Source organism: Clinocottus analis, unplaced genomic scaffold, assembly GCF_023055335.1.
Source record: "Clinocottus analis isolate CAN_PGR_092001 unplaced genomic scaffold, fCliAna1.0.p SCAF_17, whole genome shotgun sequence".
NCBI classification, from domain to species: Eukaryota; Metazoa; Chordata; class Actinopteri; order Perciformes; family Cottidae; genus Clinocottus; species Clinocottus analis.
The window spans coordinates 6,573,331-6,590,178 of record NW_027175898.1 but is presented as its reverse complement, the minus strand read 5'-3'; the positions used below and the strand labels follow the sequence as shown (position 1 = coordinate 6,590,178).

Sequence of the window (16,848 nt, the reverse complement as noted above, 5' to 3'; positions counted from 1 at the left end):
ATGTTTTGTAGAAAATTATAAACAGAATCGGAACAAATTTAGTTTGCCAGGAATATTAATCTATCAAAGCAATTTATTCTGGATTCATCCTGTCGATTGGAAAAGCAGACATGAGCATCATTTCTCTTTTGTTCAAGCAGCGCAGAACAATAACTGCATGTTGACCTTCACACTCTGAAGTATAATCATGAAAAGATACAGTGACTGGTTATAACAGTCTTCTGCATCTCACTTTGTACTTGATTTTAAATCTTTAACATGCTGTGTATCTGTTGTTTTGATTCTGTTGAGGTTACAGTGTGTGTGTGTGTGTGTGTGTGTGTGTGTGTGTGTGTGTGTGTGTGTGTGTGTGTGTGTGTGTGTGTGTGTGTGTGTGTGCGTGTGTCACATGGACATCATCTCTGGCAGCCTTCACAATTGAATCATTATCCAATTTGATTTAAAGCCTCTTCAACCTACTGTCCAACTAAAAATGTACATCTACATTAGATTGGCGAGTGGGAATTTGCCTTTTGTCTTTGTCCATTTAAAATCTGATGATACAGTATTGCCGTATTGTTGTTTATATATTTCAATACTTTAAAAGGGCCATATTGGATTGAGCACACTGGATCTTTCAGTAGTTTATATTTAGTTGTTTCATTTAATTGCCTATTAATAAAACATACTTTATTGATTTAATCTATGAATGTGTAATTGTGTGTAATGTAATTCATATGCCTAAAAAGTTTTTTAAGTTCACACAATTGTAATGCTTCAGTTTGATTTTATTCAGGAAATGAGAGTAAAAAGTCTGTGTTACAGTACATGGCTTTATAGAGCTGCAGTGACATTGCAAGTACATACAGATCAATCGTATCAATCACAATACAAAGATCACAGAGGGGAGGGATCAGTCTTTGTTGAACCTCACACTATAAGACACATAGTAGCCGTTGTTGTACATGTAGAGCTTCTGATCGGAGGGATTGTAGTCCAGGTTGGTGTATTTCTCCTGGAACTTCTGGAACTGAACGTTGAGGTGTTTCTCCTCGTTGGTCTTGGTGTCAAAGGCATAGTAGATCTCCTCTGTGTACAGATCCACTGACCTGGTGGCGTACATGACTCCACAAGCCATGAAAGCGTTGCCGGCCAACTGCTTGAACACACCGGTCTTCCACTCATCCTCAATGCCAAAAGATTTCTCATCTATTTTAGCGAGGACAATTTTGCCTTTGCTCTCCTCTGAGGCATACATTACCCACAAGCCATTTTCATCAGCTGCAAAGTCCATGTTCTGATGGTCTGAGTAACTGTACGAGAACTTTTGACTTGCAGCTGGGAGGACTCTGTAGTCGTATTTGGAACTCGTCAGATTCAGTTTGCTCATACTGAAAGGAGTATTATGCTGGTAGTATATGGCGTTACTGTGAACGATGTAATTGTTACCGGTACCTTCCCACCCGCTTGGCATGTCATGGCGTTTGAACGAGGACCTCAGAATCAGCTTTTCATAATTGGAGTACAAATAGAAGCCATGCACAGAAGGAGAGCTGTATCCACCATAGAAGTACATTGATTCATAGCCTCTGATAGGTTTGGAGTCTTTTCCCCAGCCCCCATACTGATAACCTGCATTCAAATGAGCATTTAGTTGGAGCACCATTGGCTTGCTGAGGCTCATGATTCCTGTGTGGTTGCAGTTGCCTGGAAAGAAAATAAAAAATGTTAACATTGGGGAACAATAAACATATTTTTAGACTATCATCTTTTGACTAGTTGCCGTACCAATATCTGGCTTGATGAACTCCTGCTCCTTCTGGCACTCCTCCAGCTTCTTCTGCAGCTTTGCAAACTCAATGCGGATCACCTCCAGGTTGCTCTTGTCAAAAGTCTCCAGTTGGTTCACGATGAGAGTCATGTTTCGGATCTGGGAATAAACACATTCATGAAATGAAAATATTCAAATTATGAAGAAAGTGGCGTTGTTTGCAAGTTAAAACAATGGCTCTTTCACCTCAGTATACAAACTGTCAAACATGGGCGAGGAGGAATTGAGGGAGTCTTTGAGCTGAGACACAAGAACCTCAAACTCTCTGAGCTCAATTCTGAGCAGCTCAAAGTCCAGTTTGATGTAGCTGTCAGGACTGCTCTCCAGCATGGACACTCTCATGGTCAGGTCCACCAGTTCCTTCAAGTAGGCCTCCAATATACCCTCATAACTTACCATCTAAAAGAGGGAAGAAACATAAATCAGCATGATGATGTTTCACCAAAATGTTCTGTCTTAATAGGTCTTACTGCACCTTGTTCATTTGAATTTCCATCTCCAGGATCAGATCCTTGCTGACTTGCTGCATGTGCTGAACGCGGTCAGCAGGGAAGGTGGTTTCCGGTAGATACACATGACAAACGCAGTGGCCTGACTCACCCACCGATGCAGTCACATTGCCAGACTCCCAATCATGCAGTGGCTGAAAAATCAAAACTCAAAATGAACCACTATTATAGTTTATCACAATGAATGAGCAATCCACCTGCAAGAAGAATCACTCACAATCCAGGCCAAAGCAGGACTGAGCAACAGCAGCAGCAGCATGATCGGCAGCATCATGTCTCAGTTTATGTCTCATCCGTGTCCTGATCAGAGGGCTTTTAAAGACAGCTCTTATCGCATTATCAAAAACATCTTTTCTTTTCCCAGAGTGTTATTTGAGTTGTCTGGAACTTCAACACAAGGACAGCTGTTCATTTACAAGTATATCATGACTTTATGGCATTTTCCTTGTTTGCTCACAATAACGTTTGAGGTATCCGACACGTCAGGTTTGATATGAACATGGGTGTGGATGAGAAAAATGACACATGTATTGAATCCTGGAGGCACCTTGTAATGTTTATGGTCTGGTAACTGAGTGGTGCATATGTTATATTATTACGTCATCATGTCAACAAGCACATTCAATTTAATGTACCCTTTTTATTCATGATGAATTCTTAACAGAGCTTATTCATTTGTATGTTCGTCCTTGTAAAAGTCAGATTTCACAGTATTGTGAATAAAATAATGAAAATGTAGTTTGTTATCAACATGGTTACTTGCATACTTACATCATGTGACTTGGGTGGTGCCTTTCAACAGCAAAGGAGATACTGTGCCGGAAGGGAACAACTTGGGAGTGAAATGCTGACTTGCTCCCCAGGAGCTTCACAGCAGCCCACTGCTCCTGAGCATGGGTTAAATGCAGAGACCAAATTGCATGTAAATATGGAATGTGACGAACGGATATGAATAAAAGCATCAGAAAATCCCCAGGCATGAGTAATTTGAATCACTTCAGGAACAACACTGAAACAAAAGATGCAGTTGTAAAGAGAAGATGTTGCAGGTGTGACAGTTAGAAACATGAGACTGTAAAATTGAACGAAAAAACAAATATGGAATCAAAATGTTTTTAATGTTTGCATATAAATTTCCAAAGTAGTTCAATGACAATGTAAACAAAGATAACTGAAAAAAAAAAATCTGTTTTAAGCTGAAATGCTTGTGGGTGATCTCCAAATATAGCATTTATCTGCATGTCCATCTACATCTGCTTCTACATAGAGACAGATGACAAACTAACCGGGGAAAAATAAACGTAATGACTGAAGACACATGATGAATGCTGATGCTTCCAGACAGGACATGAGCGGTCAGTGAGTGGTTTGAAGAACTCAATAAACCTTTTTAATAGCTGTTGTTATGACGGTTCGTAGCAGGCAAAGCACAGGTGTAAAGGTTTGATGCATTATGCGTGCTTCACATTCAGGTGTGCTTGTCTTACTGAGACCTTCACATATAACGAAGCTATGATTAATGTAATTAGTAACACCTGCTATATATTATTCTGTTGTCCTAGGCAAACTAAAGGAAATCAATGAACTTAAATTAACAATATCAAAATATGTATAGTATTACTGCTAGTTCACATGTATGTGTGTGTGTGTGTGTGTGTGTGTGTGTGTGTGTGTGTGTGTGTGTGTGTATATATATATATATATATATATATATATATATATATATATATATATATATACATATATATATATACATATATGTATATATATGTATACATATATATATATACATATATATATATATATATATATATATATATATATATATATATATATATATATATATATAATATGAATAGTGAGGGGCCAGAAATTGCACAGCGTTAGGTGAGTATTAGAAGTTAAGGATGTATTACTTACTAAACTTCTTGTTGGTCTTTTATCTGTCAAACTGTTTTTTTCTTCACAAGAGACATGTTGACTTGTCGTTGTAGGTAAAGCACATGTGTTACTAATAACAATAATGATGTCTCTGTTCTGCATCGCCTGTCCAACTTCTAGTGGGCGCTAGAGAGGCCTTTATTAATAAGAGAATATGACACCTATATGAAGATGTCTGTTTTCAGCAAGCCTCACAAGCAAACAAAATGTGGTAAGTTTTCGAACATGGCAAGTATTGTCATGTTTAGATCAAGTAAATGAGAAAACATTATTATTCCATTATAAATCAGAAACTAGCTTAGCACATCTACTTTCTCTTAGTTTCAGAAACTTGGCTCTAGGATGAGTGGGTAAAAGGAGCGAGGTGTATAAATAATATTCTCGTTTTAATACACTTTATCCATGAGGACACACTTGACACCGTTGTAGTGCTTGATATCATTTATTAGTGAAGAAATACAAATGATGCAGTACATGTATAGTACAAGAAAAGAAAGAACGATACGATAATTGCTTCATTCATCAGATATTATCCTTCAGTAAATCACAAATACTGACTCAGGACAGGATAAATGGTGGTTCCACAGTGGCTTTTGCAGTGGAGTTGAACCACAGATGGTAGTTTACATAGTAGCCATCATTGTACATGTAGAGCTTCTGGTCAGTGGGATTATAGTCCAGGTTGGCAAACTTATCGTGGAACCTCTCAAAGGGAACACTGACGTAACTCTCTTGTTTGGTTTTGGTGTCATACTTGTAAAATATCTCTTCAGTTTGGATATCGACTGTTCTGACTGCATACAGAACACCACACACCATGAAGGCATTGCTCACTCCTGGTTTATAGACACTAGTCTGCCATTCCTCCTCAACCCCAAAAGAAGGCTCATTTATTTTAGCAATGACCATCCGACCACTGGCGTCCTCTGTGGCAAAGGTCACCCACAGGCCGCTTTCATCGGCAGCAAAGTCAAAGTTCTGATTGGGGGAGTTGGAGTAGGAGAATCTGCCGCTAGCTCTGGGAATCACCCTGGACTCATATTTCATGGTGGTGAAATTCAGTTTAGCCAACCCAAACGGACTGTTGATCTGATAATACAGGCTGTTGTCACGGATGATGAAATTGTTCCCTGTGCCAAACCAACCGCTGTGTAGGTTGTGATGCTGGAAGTGGTTTCTCAAAATGAGGTTCTTGTAGTTAGTGTAGAACCTAATGTCAACGATGGAGCCACTTGTGTACCCAGAGTACCAGTACATAGATTCTCTGTCAGGGACCGGTTTTGAATCTTTCCCCCAGCCACCGTATTTGTAGCCAGCACTAAGATGGGCATTCAGTTGGCTTACAATGGGCTTGCTGACCTTTATGATACCTGTGTGTGCACAAGAACCTGCAGAGAGAGAGAGAGAGGAGGGGAAATTAATGCAAGTCCAAAGAGCACTGAGATTAATAAATGTGGATATCAGTGGAAATGAGCTCACCGATGTTGGGGTTGAAAAGCTCCTGGTGGCGCCTCTCGCACTCCTCCAGTTGCAGCTGCACCTTGACGTACTCCCGACGCGTCACCAGAACCACATTCTTGTCGTAGGTCACCTCCAGCCTGTTCAGGGTCTCCACCATGACTGTGATCTGAAAGTGAACGCATGGTTAACCAGTGGATTGACATCATGAGGATTAGTTGATGCAGTGACAGCCGTCATCTGGACTTACTTGTACATGCAGAGACACAAAGACAGCGGTGGAGCCGCTGATGGAGAGCTGCAGCTCTTTAATAAGAGCCTCCACTTGTTTGATCTCCACCTTAATCTCGTCCATGTCGGCATCATTGGAGGCATCAGAGTTCTTCTCCATTTTTTCTATTTCTGCTGTCAGCTTTATTATCTTTTCCGCATATGCCGTCAGTTTGGTCTCGTAGTCTTCCAGCTGTAATAAAGTCAGTTAAAAAGATTTGACATGTGATTTGACCATCTCAAATATGTTATCATCTTTTGCACACGTTTCTAATATGCCTGAGCACCTTGCCCATCTCCAGCTCCAGTTTGTGTGAGATCTCCACAGCCGTCTGCTCTACCACCACCAGGTCTTGAATAGGAAAGGTGGAACTGGGCAAGAAGGCGTCACAAGTGCACCTCTCCCCACTTCCACTTCCACCTCCGGTCTCATTCCTCACACTCCCCTCCCTCCACAGGCCTACATGCTGTTAAAAAAGGTCATATGAACATGCAATGAATCAGCTTAAAAGAATGAATCAGTTGATCTGAGTCGTGCCATACGTACCCCCCAGGCCACAGTGGAGCTCAACAGTGCCAAGACGTACAGAGTACCGATCATCGTTGGTGCAGTTGTTATGATTGAGAAAGCAGGATCTTCAGGGCTTATATAGTCAGTTTCGACACCTTGCGGGTTTCAGCACCTGTCCTAGTTCCCAGCACCTTTAGTCTAGGCGTATGCCAAGATACGACACTTATTGTTATCTTCAGCAAACAATAATGAAATACTTGTTTGAAATGATCCATTCATGTTTGGTTTTGCATCACTGATGGGTGGGTCTACCATCTGACAGAGCTCCCAAGTGTTCCCCCAGATGCTCTGAATGCTCAACACACATTTGTCTTTCTTTTTTTTTAATTAGAAACAATATGATTAATTAAAATCTATCTTTATTATATAATTGTGTGTTACAAAGTAGCCAACAGGCAAAACAATCATTACACGTTAAACAATTATACAGATGTTTACAATTACTTGACAGTTGAACTCTTTGAGTCTTTAATTCTTTCGTTTGGTGGTTTTCTTTTTCTTAACTTTCTTGGGTTTGGCTTTATCCACTGGCTGCTTGGCATCAAGAGCCGGCCTGGACCTGGTCAGGTTGTACGCAGTGGGGCTCAACTTGCTGTAGCTCATCTCTGGATCGGAGCGTATACCCTGGGCAGAGATGGACTTGCCTGGAGACGAGCGAGGGGAGTCATCCAGCAGGTTCGGCTGTGAGTAGGAGCGCATGGCCGGGGAACTGGTGGGACGATACGGTGTTGAGCCTCCTAACATGGGCAGGTGGTCATGCTCATTGCTCAGATTAGTGACAGAATAGCGACTGCTGTTGGACATGACAATGTGGTGCCAAGAACTTAGAGGGGTGGCAGAGAAGTGCTGAGGGCCACTTGAATCCTCTCTGGCTCCTCCTGGAGATATGACCATTGAGCTGCGTGGTGTTACAGCCTCCACGGCGCTCTGGAAGGTCTTGAGGATACGGTCGCTCTTCTGTTTCTCTTTTTTTTGTCGCGACTCAACCTTCCTCAGCTGGCGGCGGTGGTCCCTCATCATCTGTTTCCTTGTATCTGCCAGTCCCCTGTACAGAAACATCAGATAACATCATTCATTTACAAGCGTCATTCACGGTGAAGATCTGGACAAATTCCCAGCTCATATCTAAAACATATTTGGTTTGACTACACCATCAATTAAACAACAATATAACTGTACAAATTTACAGCAATGTCATCACTCAGTGTTTTGCAACAATAAACCTTAATAGGCTACTCTGTGAAACAATTTAGAAGACACAGCAGTGCTTGTAATCAAACAGTGGGAGGCATGCTCACCTGTAGTCTACCATTCCTGTCCTGTCGCGATCAAGTCTTTGAATCAGCTCCTCAATCTGGTATCGATCCAAAGGAATACTTGATTGCTATCATGGTTTCACGGGACAGAAAGAGAAATCAGTTCCACAAATGATTCTTTCAGGGATTCACTAGTCTCTTACAGTGTGCTTTTACTGATTCAGCATTAGAACAGATTTGTGACAAGGACCAGAAGAGAGTTAATCATGCACGATTTCAAAAGGTCGATGTTAATGGTACTTTGCCCTGCAAATGTCAATGACTCGGCACAGTTCAAAACAGTATTTATTTGGAAACCTGCACCGCCTTCCTGAAGTCAGCAACAGGGACTCGCATTGTGCCATCTTTGTCAATGTTCCTGAAGAAATCCCACAGGCGTAGCTTGCGTTGATCCAAATAGTCCTTCAAAAACAAAAGACATTGTGAAAATTACGAAATAGATGTTGAACTAAACAGAAACAGTTGACCTCAGCTGACAGCTTTGCTAATTTAATGAAGAAAAAAAACTTAAGTAAAACACTTATTTTAAATACTATATTTTCATATGAAATGCTGGAATGTAGCCATTCAGTTCAGATTTTCCGGCCTACTTATTCTCATTGTGTGACCAAAACACACCTGAATGACTTTCATTGGATCAACACGTTTTGGTGGCTTCTTGGCGATGAAGCCTCCCACTCCTCCGTACTGTACATCCAGAGCGGGATGCTCCTGACTTGTAACCTCCAACAGATGCACAAATGTCTCATTTACCAGCACATTCTGGTCAAAAGATAAAACAGATTGATGGTGTTGGCAAGATAGTATAGACAGGACACACTCATTCACTTTGATAGAGAAAAGATAGATTTTTTTGAATTGTGATTAAATGATATGACAGAACAGAGAACAGGGTGCCACACTAACTCACACATATGTTGATCTCCTCCAAAGCAGTTCTAGGAGTGTTCTTCACCACATTAACCAGGGCCAGTGCTCCCTCTACTGTTAAAGAGTTGTAAGCCAACTGCGGGAGTGTAAAAATATACATCACCTTAAAAAGTACCAGCGTCATACTGATGATGTGTGTTAGCTTCACACAACCTTGTCCACCCACCAGTAGGACTCTGAGTGTGTCATTGAACTCAAGACCCCTGCACAGCATGCCGACACCCTCATTGGTGATGCGGTTGTTGTTGAGGTTGAGGTGCACAAGAGTGTTGTTGAATTTTAGGGCCTCTCCCATGGCTAGAGCGCCCTCATTACCAAAACCGTTCCATGATAAGTCGAGGTGTGTTAACATTATATTCACCTAAACATAGAGAATGGGATCAGATGTTGCATACCAAGTCTGTGATCAAATAGATCCCTTATTTGACCTTACCTTGAGTCCAGCACAAAGAGCCACAGCCCCTTTCATTCTAAGATGGTTCCAGCTAAGATCCAGCGCCTCAAGACCCTCGTTACTTGCTGTAGAGATGGAAGACATCTGTGGTAATTTCTCTTTATTGGCAATACATTCATAGAGTAAAGCAATTTATTTGGTCACATCTACAAAGACATTAGGATTATTAAATTGTATAGTACCCAACAGTTGTCCCATATGTTCCCCTCCTTTTCCACAAAACTTATTATGGCTCAGGTCTAGCTCCTTCATTCTGGAATTGGTCTACAGGTAAAACATATTAACGGCATCATAAATGCAAAAGTAAAAAGGTAGCCTACCACTACTTACCAACAAACCGCAACTAAAATGTAATTTGTCAGGTAATCACTTACCAACAGGGCATCTGAAAAATATTTTGCATCATCATCTGTGAATCCATTTCCTGTTTGGAAAAAATATGGATGTATAAATATATTGAATAAGTTTACTTATGAATAAAATTGAGTGGAAAATAGTTTTCTTTTTAATTTTGAAGTCAGGCCTGATCTGGTCACAGTGCATCATCCTTCTGTCAATAAATACAGTAAAAGCTGTTAATATTACCTGAAAGTTTAATAGATTTTATTGAAATGTTGTCCAGCAACACTTTAGCCACATGTTCAGCTCCTGCAGACAGCAGATAGTTGTCGGACAAATCCTGAAAGGGAAACAGATGCTGGTCCAGTATACGCTGCACACTCCACTGGAAAGGTCAAGTAAAGATGCCACCTGCAAAGCTCTTGTGCCCTCTAGTGGTAGGTTAGCAGTCTGACATACCAGGTGCTGGATGGCGAAATTAGCCCTCAGCATCTCCACAAGGTATTCGGCTCCCTCTGCTTGAATGTGATTGTCTGCCAGTTCCAGAGTGTTGATATACGTATCAGCCTAAATACAAAGAGCTTATCAGAAATGTTCTATTTAAACAATTTTAAAAAGTTTGCACTCAATAGCATGCATTTTAAACTTACCACTAAAGCAATAGCAAGTGCCTTACACCCCAAAGGTCCCAGCCCATGGTGGTTGAGGATCATGGTTGTAGAATCATAGTTTCGTATGAAGTAGGAGACTGGCACTACACCCACCAGCTTGCAGGCCTGGAGGTACACTTCAGGTATAGACATCTCCTTGTTGCTCTCCTCTATTTCTGGAAATGAGGAAGCCCATATGCAAGTTTATATTTATATATATATATATATATATATATATATATATATATATATATATATATATATATATATATATATATATATATATATATATATATATATATATATATATAGACTTGTCAAAACAAGAAATTTATTTGCATTGTTTTGGGAATGTTTTTTTTTTTTACCACATGATCATGAATTAACAGTACAAATGTACAGCTTTACAGTAAGAACAACAAAGTGGCTTATACTGTCTTTAGCCAACGACTGCAATAATGAATCCAAGAACGAGTTTAATGTACTTACCATCCGAGTCCAAGTCTGTGTCAAACTCATCGTCCACAGCCTGCAGTTGAGTTGGGGATGGACAATCATCCTCTTTTAGGCAGAGGGACTCAAAGGACAGCGTTGACATTGCTGGAAGCTGTCAGAGCCTATATGTCCTGTCTGAAACCACTTCCCAGATACAAAAGGAATATTCTTCTGGTTATTTGTTCATTTATTCCTATGTGTTCTGTATGGGCTAGCAGCACCGAGAAATGAAATAGGGCTGTGCTATCCAGCAGGTAACTCTACCCCTCAGGTAACATTTCATGTGTAGTGACATCAATAATTTATGCCTCCGTGTGGTTGCAATGTTGTGTTTTTTTTGTAACACTAAGCAAAACTGTAGGTAGGCTACAGCATGACACAGTGAAATTATGTGGTTTGAAGCATTGGTTTAAAGTAAAGTGACATTTTATATGATGTTGTACATTGTCATATTATCTTGCTGTGTATAATGTTGTGTGCTTTTTGTTTTAACCAGATTAAGTCACATCCACGAGGAAACCACACCAGTGGCGTATGACTTGCGACCCCTAACCTTTCTCATCATTACCAACTTCAGAACGCGCATGCGCTAATTTCAGTACAGAAACATGATTGGCAGCCTGTTGTATTATTTGCTCTTCCCACTATCACGCTTCGTGACAAGTCGACACTCGGGTAAGTCTTGCAGCACCTTCATGTTTATTTAAAAGTGGCGGTGTCACTTTTTGCATTTCAGTTGAGGAGCCGTGAGGAGCTCTCGGTACATTTAACTTGGCGGCTGACTGAGCCGCTCGTCTCGACATTTGTTGGCGCGAGAGCTCCGTTGGTTATTGAAACAAAATAACCTGGTGTGACACTTCTTGTGGTTCCCCGGTGTGAGCTACTAGTTCCTCATTTAGGAAAACGGGAATGTTAGCCACATTATTTTATTGCCATTCAGCTAAATCGGGCTTAAGCTCGTAGAAACGTGCGTTAGCTTGCACTTTTCTTTTTTTAGCTCGCGTTCCTCGTGACGTCACAACGTCCCCACGTGTGACTGTTTTGCTGTGTAGTTTGTTCAGTTAGAAATATTTAATTTGTCGCATTTAACAGCATTTTTCATGTTGGCAAAGAAGCTTAGTATGAATGCATCAGGGTTTTCTGACACTAATCTTGTCTTCCAGAGGCTTCAAAGAAGGGTCTCCCTCCTACAGAGGTTAATGGCAAGGCAGTGTGGGATGGTGGCGCTGACACAACCAGAAGGTTCACCCAGTTTCAGAAAACTCCGCTGGACCAGGGGCTCAGCCAGAGCAGTGGGACGAAGGGAGAGACGAAGGAAAGGATGAAAGAACCAAGTCCAGAAACGGAAAGTGATGCGAGGCCTGTCGCAGACAAACAACAGTGTGTGGCTGTCCTGCATGAAGAAACAAAGAATGGGGCTACTTCAAGGATGAGTGAGCTGAAATCTACATTGATCAAGGAAGAAGCAGAGACAAGCAATGGACTGCAGCAGGACAGAGTGGAAGCTCCCAAGCAAAAGGTTGGAGAAATAACTATTCATGAGGTGCTTCATATGAAGCAAAATACAGAGGATGGAATAATTTTTCAAACTGGGGACATTGGTCCAGAAAACGCACTTGGGGCACAATTAGAGTGTTGGCCAAAAGAGGGCCGCGCTCAAAAAACTACCAGTCCGGTGCAGGAAAAAATACAGATGCCAAGCGCAGAAGAGTCGACGACTCCACCTAAAACTGCATCTAAAGTAACCGAGTGCTGGGACGAATATGTGACCCTGGCTGCTGAAGAAATTCATGGTGGGGAAAGCAATACCAAGCTGACATTTCCATGCCTTCCCTCTAACACGCAAAGCTGCCTTAAACTCAGTAGGCAACAGGATACACAAGCTAGCTGGCACTTTCCTGTAGGACCTGGCCTGGCAGAAGAGGTGCAGTGCCCACTGTGGCAATTTCCTGTCGCGAGCTATTACCCTCCAATGGAGCCGAATGTTCCATTTGAAGGTGAGACTCCAATAGCTCACTTTACTGGAACAGTCTTTCTCACTTACTGTAATATATCCACAGTAGTGATATTTGTCTAATATCACTGGTGGTTTAACATCCAGCTGTTTATTTGCACAGACTTGTATGTATGTGTTTGTTTTCCACCCAGTCATGTGGAGATTATGGGAGGAGATGGATGAGAGTACCACTGCAGCGGAGCCCTTGCCGTTCACCAAAGCCTCAATGGACTTCACTGTTATGTCCTACAACATCCTTGCTCAGGACTTACTCGAGGCCAATCCGGAGCTGTACACACACTGCCCTCTAGAGGTACTCGACTGGAGCTGCCGCTGCAGCCTAATCCTAGAGGAAGTACAGAAATGGGAACCAGATGTGAGTCAAGTGCTGGCAGATTCTGAACATTTGTCTTTTGTTTCATTCATAAATACTAACTAGATACATTTTTAATTGTAATACATAGGTATCCACTAATAAGTTTTGTGTTTTAGATTCTCTGTCTCCAAGAAGTTCAGGAAAACCACTACCATGAACAACTGTATCCAGTCCTGTCTCATATGGGTAAGTAGTCTCTGAAAATACAGTGTGCCAATCATGTTAGGTGACGTTATGACAGCCATTACATATATTGTCTCTTCATCTTGTCGCTCCAGGCTACACCTGCGTGTTCAAGCGGCGTACGGGAAACAAGACAGACGGCTGTGCTACGTGCTATCGTAGAAGTTGCTTCTCTGAGTTGTCGGTCACCACGCTGGAGTTCTTCAGGCCTGAGATAGAGCTGCTGGACCGGCACAATGTGGCCATTGTTTTGTTACTTCAGCCAGTGGTCACCCAGGGGTCGGCAGTCAAGGCAAAGGGCCTACCTCTGTGCGTGGCCAACACCCACCTGCTCTTCAACCCCAGGAGGGGGGATGTTAAGCTGGCTCAGCTAGCCATAATGCTGGCAGAAATTGACAGCCTCGTCAAATCCTGTAAGGCCAAAGGTGAAGACTGTAACCTTATATTGTGTGGGGACTTTAACTCTGTCCCCCAAATGCCTCTTTACCAGCTGATTACCACCGGCGAGCTCTACTTCCAGGGTCTGCCAGCATGGATGGTGAGACTTAAACATTGCAAAGAATAACCGAAAATATATTTATGCTTCTCCCACACTTGTTTGTAATAGTTGTATCAGTTTGTTTTTTTGTGTATTCATGTTTGCAGGATTTCCCTCTTTAACCATGTATGTATTCCCCATGTCCAACAGATATCAGGTCAAGAGGACCTGTCACAAAATATTCATTGTCACAGACTGAATGCTCCCCTGTGGCCCAGCTCACTAGGAATCACTGACAGCTGCCAGTACTCAACAGTTAATGATACGTTGAAGAGCCAAAGTCTCAAATCAGGTCATTGTTTGAAGTTGTGGCATTTTGTTGTACCTTTTTTTTGTAATCTTGCTCCATGGAAAGAGTTTCAGTCTTTTGTGTTTTAATTTCCACTCTCCTCACTTCCTTTCCTATGTTTGTTCTTCCTGTGTAGGAAAATATCAGTACAGACACGACTTCATGCAGCAACTGCGCTTCTGTCCAGCTGCATGTGTCCGTCCTGCGGACTTGGAGCAAATCCCAGGTGTGACAGACAACACACCAGGTACGGGATTACAATACAAAAATCACAATATCACGTTTTACCGTAATGGTTTGAATATCTGAGTCTTTCTTTTAATGCGCAGATGCTTCAAGGGGAAATCAATCTTATGATAAAAAGTGAGTTTGCCTTGTGTAATGAACAAAACAAGATTTTTATTTTTTTATTTAAAGGCTCAGTTAGATGGACTTGTGATGTGATTTTAGTTGCATGTTTTGTGGCACAGGTTCAGACACACCATCCGGCATCAGTTTGACTTGGAGTCGGTCTACAAGCACATTCTTCCAGGCTTCGGCAATCCAGAAGTCTCGACCCTGCACTCTGAAGGGGGAGCTACTGTTGACTACATCTTCTACACCCCGAGACGCATCTTAATCTGCGATCAAAACGGTATGAGGACATGACTCAAAAGAAAGTGTTGCAGCTCTGAATGAATTGGCTACTGTAGATAACATGTTTATTCTGGTTCTTTTTTTTTCTCAGCTGGTGACTTTGTGAGTGTGGGTCTGAAGCTGATTGGTTCTCTTTCCCTACTATCGGAGGATGTCTTATGGTCAATGAGGGGCCTGCCCAATCACATATTCCCATCTGACCATCTCAGTCTTTTGGCCAAGTTCCAGCTGGACCTGAGTGCTGCATGATGGGAAAGACTGGGTGAACTCAAAGTGATGTCAGAGGATTAGCATGTTTCTATTTAAATAATTCAGGAGTTCTATGGTTTTTTTTGTCAGTATGAATAACGTAACTTACAGTTCACTTTTTGCATCGAAGGCTCATAGTTTTCCAACTGAATGGAAGTTTATATTTTTGTTTTAAAAGGGCCCGGAAAAAAAATGGATGCCAAAAATCAGTCTTTTTTCACTTGATTGTCATCGGATAAACAATGCAGCGCTATGACTGACATATGACAAATCTTATTAATGATGCTGTAATAGTTCTTCAAAAAAAATGCAGGCAGTGATTGCTTTAATAATTCTTGGTGTGATAATGCACTGACCTGTTCAGATGCTCTTCGCTTTTTAATTTATTTTAAACCCTTTTTTTTTTTTTTAAAGCGTGTTAGATTTCTGAGTCAGTTATATTTTTTTCGGATGGTAAAAATATAAAATAAATATTTTCCATTCTGTTGTGGCTCTTTGATGATTTTAGCTTTTCAACACATCACAGATGTGTATCTCTTTCTCAGATTTATAATGTGGCACAGTCAAAAGCGTTCAGCAGCATGAAATCCTCCAGTTAGGCGTCTGGCTCCCTGTGTTTCCTGCTGGGTCTGGTGCTGAGATAGTGACCTGAATGTTGGCGTTGCCCCTCCCATCCCACTCCACTTAGGTACTCAGTTGTTCAGGGAGAAAACGTCTGGCTGATGCATGAATGAATAATTCATTTAGAAAGTTGAGTGTTCATGCATGATGGGGTAAGACAGCTTTGTGCATGTGTGCACTATAAAATGTCTCCAGAGGTGATTACCATCAGTAGGACATCTTTTACTCATTCTTGTCAATGCAAATCTATTTGCTGTATACTGTAATGCAATGATCGATTAAGGGTATGTGTAGTAAAGGGATCCAATTGGGTGTGTTTTTCATCCCCCCGTGGCATCAAATGCACCGATGTATGCATACACGTAAACAAAGAAGGTCAGTAGGTTTTATTCTTTTCCCAAATGGGTCATCATGCCTTCTGTTTCTACATCTTAGAAACACTGGTGGACCAGGTGTTTAACGTCTGGAGTCCACTGGAAGGAGGGGTTTGTTTATCTTCATCATGACTTGTATCTCATAATTCCCGAAGGCAACTGCCACAACATTAACAAATGCTTGTTTTAAAGAGCTCACTTGCGCAAACCTCGCCACTCTTTCCTGATGTGGTTTTACATGAACACTGTACCATGACAGTACTTTACCGCACATGCAGCCCTTTTGGAGTTACATTATTGGCCCACACATGAAAGTGGTTCCTTGCTAACTGGGTTTCATTGAATGTAGCTGCCATTAAGGCTTCTTGGCTGATTGCTGAGCTTCGTGTGGTGGACTCACATTCATCCACTTGGGGATCCATTAAACAGCAGCATCCCTGAACATGAGCCCAGCGCACAGGCTGCCAGCTATTACTTGATATGACTGCAGAAGCGCACAATGGCAGCACATCAACAATATAACGGGTGGAATGATAATAGCAAACCATGACTTTTGTTTCCATAGTTTGAAAGATTTTGAGATCTAGACGGTGAACACACTGTCCCACTTGCTCTGACTAAAGTGTTTGAGTTAGTGCTCTGCTGCACACTGAGGCCTATGCTTCCCTTTTAGGGAGTTCTTGGCATTAAGTTTCCTTTATATAAACTAAACAGGAAGCGTAAGAGAGCTCCCGAGTCTGCTCTGCTCCTCATTTGCCTTGGTGCCAAAAGCTGCCCTTCAACTCAGGACACTTAGTGCTCAGTTTGAGCTATTGGTCAGAAAAAAGAACTGGCACCACTCCC

The 16,848-nt window shown here is 41.6% G+C and overlaps 4 protein-coding genes across 5 annotated transcripts; 1 reads left to right on the top strand and 3 right to left on the bottom strand.

Moving 5' to 3' along the window:
• Positions 1-892: 892 nt before the first annotated feature.
• Positions 893-2,593, bottom strand: olfm4.2 (olfactomedin 4, tandem duplicate 2). The gene is made up of 5 exons (XM_068581118.1): positions 2,537-2,593; positions 2,286-2,453; positions 1,997-2,209; positions 1,768-1,909; positions 893-1,686 (listed from the first exon to the last, which is right to left on the bottom strand). The coding sequence occupies exons 1-5, from the start codon at positions 2,591-2,593 to the stop codon at positions 893-895; spliced, it is 1,374 nt and encodes a 457-aa protein (XP_068437219.1).
• Positions 2,594-4,818: 2,225 nt separating this feature from the next.
• olfm4.1 (olfactomedin 4, tandem duplicate 1) lies at positions 4,819-6,589 on the bottom strand. The gene is made up of 5 exons (XM_068580539.1): positions 6,536-6,589; positions 6,276-6,455; positions 5,969-6,181; positions 5,740-5,887; positions 4,819-5,648 (listed from the first exon to the last, which is right to left on the bottom strand). Exons 1-5 carry the CDS (start codon positions 6,587-6,589, stop codon positions 4,819-4,821), a joined length of 1,425 nt encoding a protein of 474 aa, XP_068436640.1.
• A 438-nt stretch (positions 6,590-7,027) lies between these two features.
• Positions 7,028-10,846, bottom strand: LOC137788113 (leucine-rich repeat-containing protein 74A). The gene is made up of 13 exons (XM_068580941.1): positions 10,738-10,846; positions 10,249-10,424; positions 10,058-10,165; positions 9,845-9,938; positions 9,634-9,683; positions 9,442-9,523; positions 9,239-9,324; positions 8,972-9,166; positions 8,786-8,881; positions 8,494-8,637; positions 8,173-8,277; positions 7,858-7,943; positions 7,028-7,604 (listed from the first exon to the last, which is right to left on the bottom strand). The coding sequence occupies exons 1-13, from the start codon at positions 10,844-10,846 to the stop codon at positions 7,028-7,030; spliced, it is 1,908 nt and encodes a 635-aa protein (XP_068437042.1).
• A 505-nt stretch (positions 10,847-11,351) lies between these two features.
• angel1 (angel homolog 1 (Drosophila)) lies at positions 11,352-15,454 on the top strand. Of its 2 annotated transcripts, none has more exons than XM_068580462.1 (10): positions 11,352-11,418; positions 11,907-12,740; positions 12,892-13,115; positions 13,232-13,301; positions 13,394-13,836; positions 13,987-14,128; positions 14,262-14,372; positions 14,455-14,488; positions 14,596-14,759; positions 14,853-15,454. In XM_068580462.1, the coding sequence occupies exons 1-10, from the start codon at positions 11,352-11,354 to the stop codon at positions 15,008-15,010; spliced, it is 2,247 nt and encodes a 748-aa protein (XP_068436563.1). In that variant the 3' UTR covers positions 15,011-15,454. The 2 variants fall into 2 exon arrangements, with proteins under 2 accessions (XP_068436563.1, XP_068436564.1); XM_068580463.1 differs by lacking the exon at positions 11,352-11,418 and adding an exon at positions 11,612-11,710.
• Positions 15,455-16,848: the final 1,394 nt, after the last annotated feature.

What these genes read in the sequence shown, in the direction of transcription:
- olfm4.2 (XM_068581118.1), bottom strand. Translation starts at nt 2,593, where the DNA reads ATGATGCTGCCGATCATGCTGCTGCTGCTGTTGCTCAGTCCTGCTTTG. An exon ending in TGGAAATTCAAATGAACAAG is followed by an intron (nt 2,210 to 2,285) that starts GTGCAGTAAGAC and finishes TCCCTCTTTTAG; the next exon opens with ATGGTAAGTTATGAGGGTAT. An exon ending in TTGACAGTTTGTATACTGAG is followed by an intron (nt 1,910 to 1,996) that starts GTGAAAGAGCCA and finishes GTTTATTCCCAG; the next exon opens with ATCCGAAACATGACTCTCAT.
- LOC137788113 (XM_068580941.1), bottom strand. Translation starts at nt 10,846, where the DNA reads ATGTCAACGCTGTCCTTTGAGTCCCTCTGCCTAAAAGAGGATGATTGT. An exon ending in ATTTCGCCATCCAGCACCTG is followed by an intron (nt 9,939 to 10,057) that starts GTATGTCAGACT and finishes TTTCCCTTTCAG; the next exon opens with GATTTGTCCGACAACTATCT. An exon ending in ATCCAATGAAAGTCATTCAG is followed by an intron (nt 8,278 to 8,493) that starts GTGTGTTTTGGT and finishes TTGTTTTTGAAG; the next exon opens with GACTATTTGGATCAACGCAA.
- angel1 (XM_068580462.1), top strand. Translation starts at nt 11,352, where the DNA reads ATGATTGGCAGCCTGTTGTATTATTTGCTCTTCCCACTATCACGCTTC. An exon ending in AGGGTCTGCCAGCATGGATG is followed by an intron (nt 13,837 to 13,986) that starts GTGAGACTTAAA and finishes CATGTCCAACAG; the next exon opens with ATATCAGGTCAAGAGGACCT. An exon ending in AATCAATCTTATGATAAAAA is followed by an intron (nt 14,489 to 14,595) that starts GTGAGTTTGCCT and finishes TTTGTGGCACAG; the next exon opens with GTTCAGACACACCATCCGGC.
- olfm4.1 (XM_068580539.1), bottom strand. Translation starts at nt 6,589, where the DNA reads ATGATCGGTACTCTGTACGTCTTGGCACTGTTGAGCTCCACTGTGGCC. An exon ending in TGGAGCTGGAGATGGGCAAG is followed by an intron (nt 6,182 to 6,275) that starts GTGCTCAGGCAT and finishes ACTTTATTACAG; the next exon opens with CTGGAAGACTACGAGACCAA. An exon ending in TTGTGTCTCTGCATGTACAA is followed by an intron (nt 5,888 to 5,968) that starts GTAAGTCCAGAT and finishes GTTCACTTTCAG; the next exon opens with ATCACAGTCATGGTGGAGAC.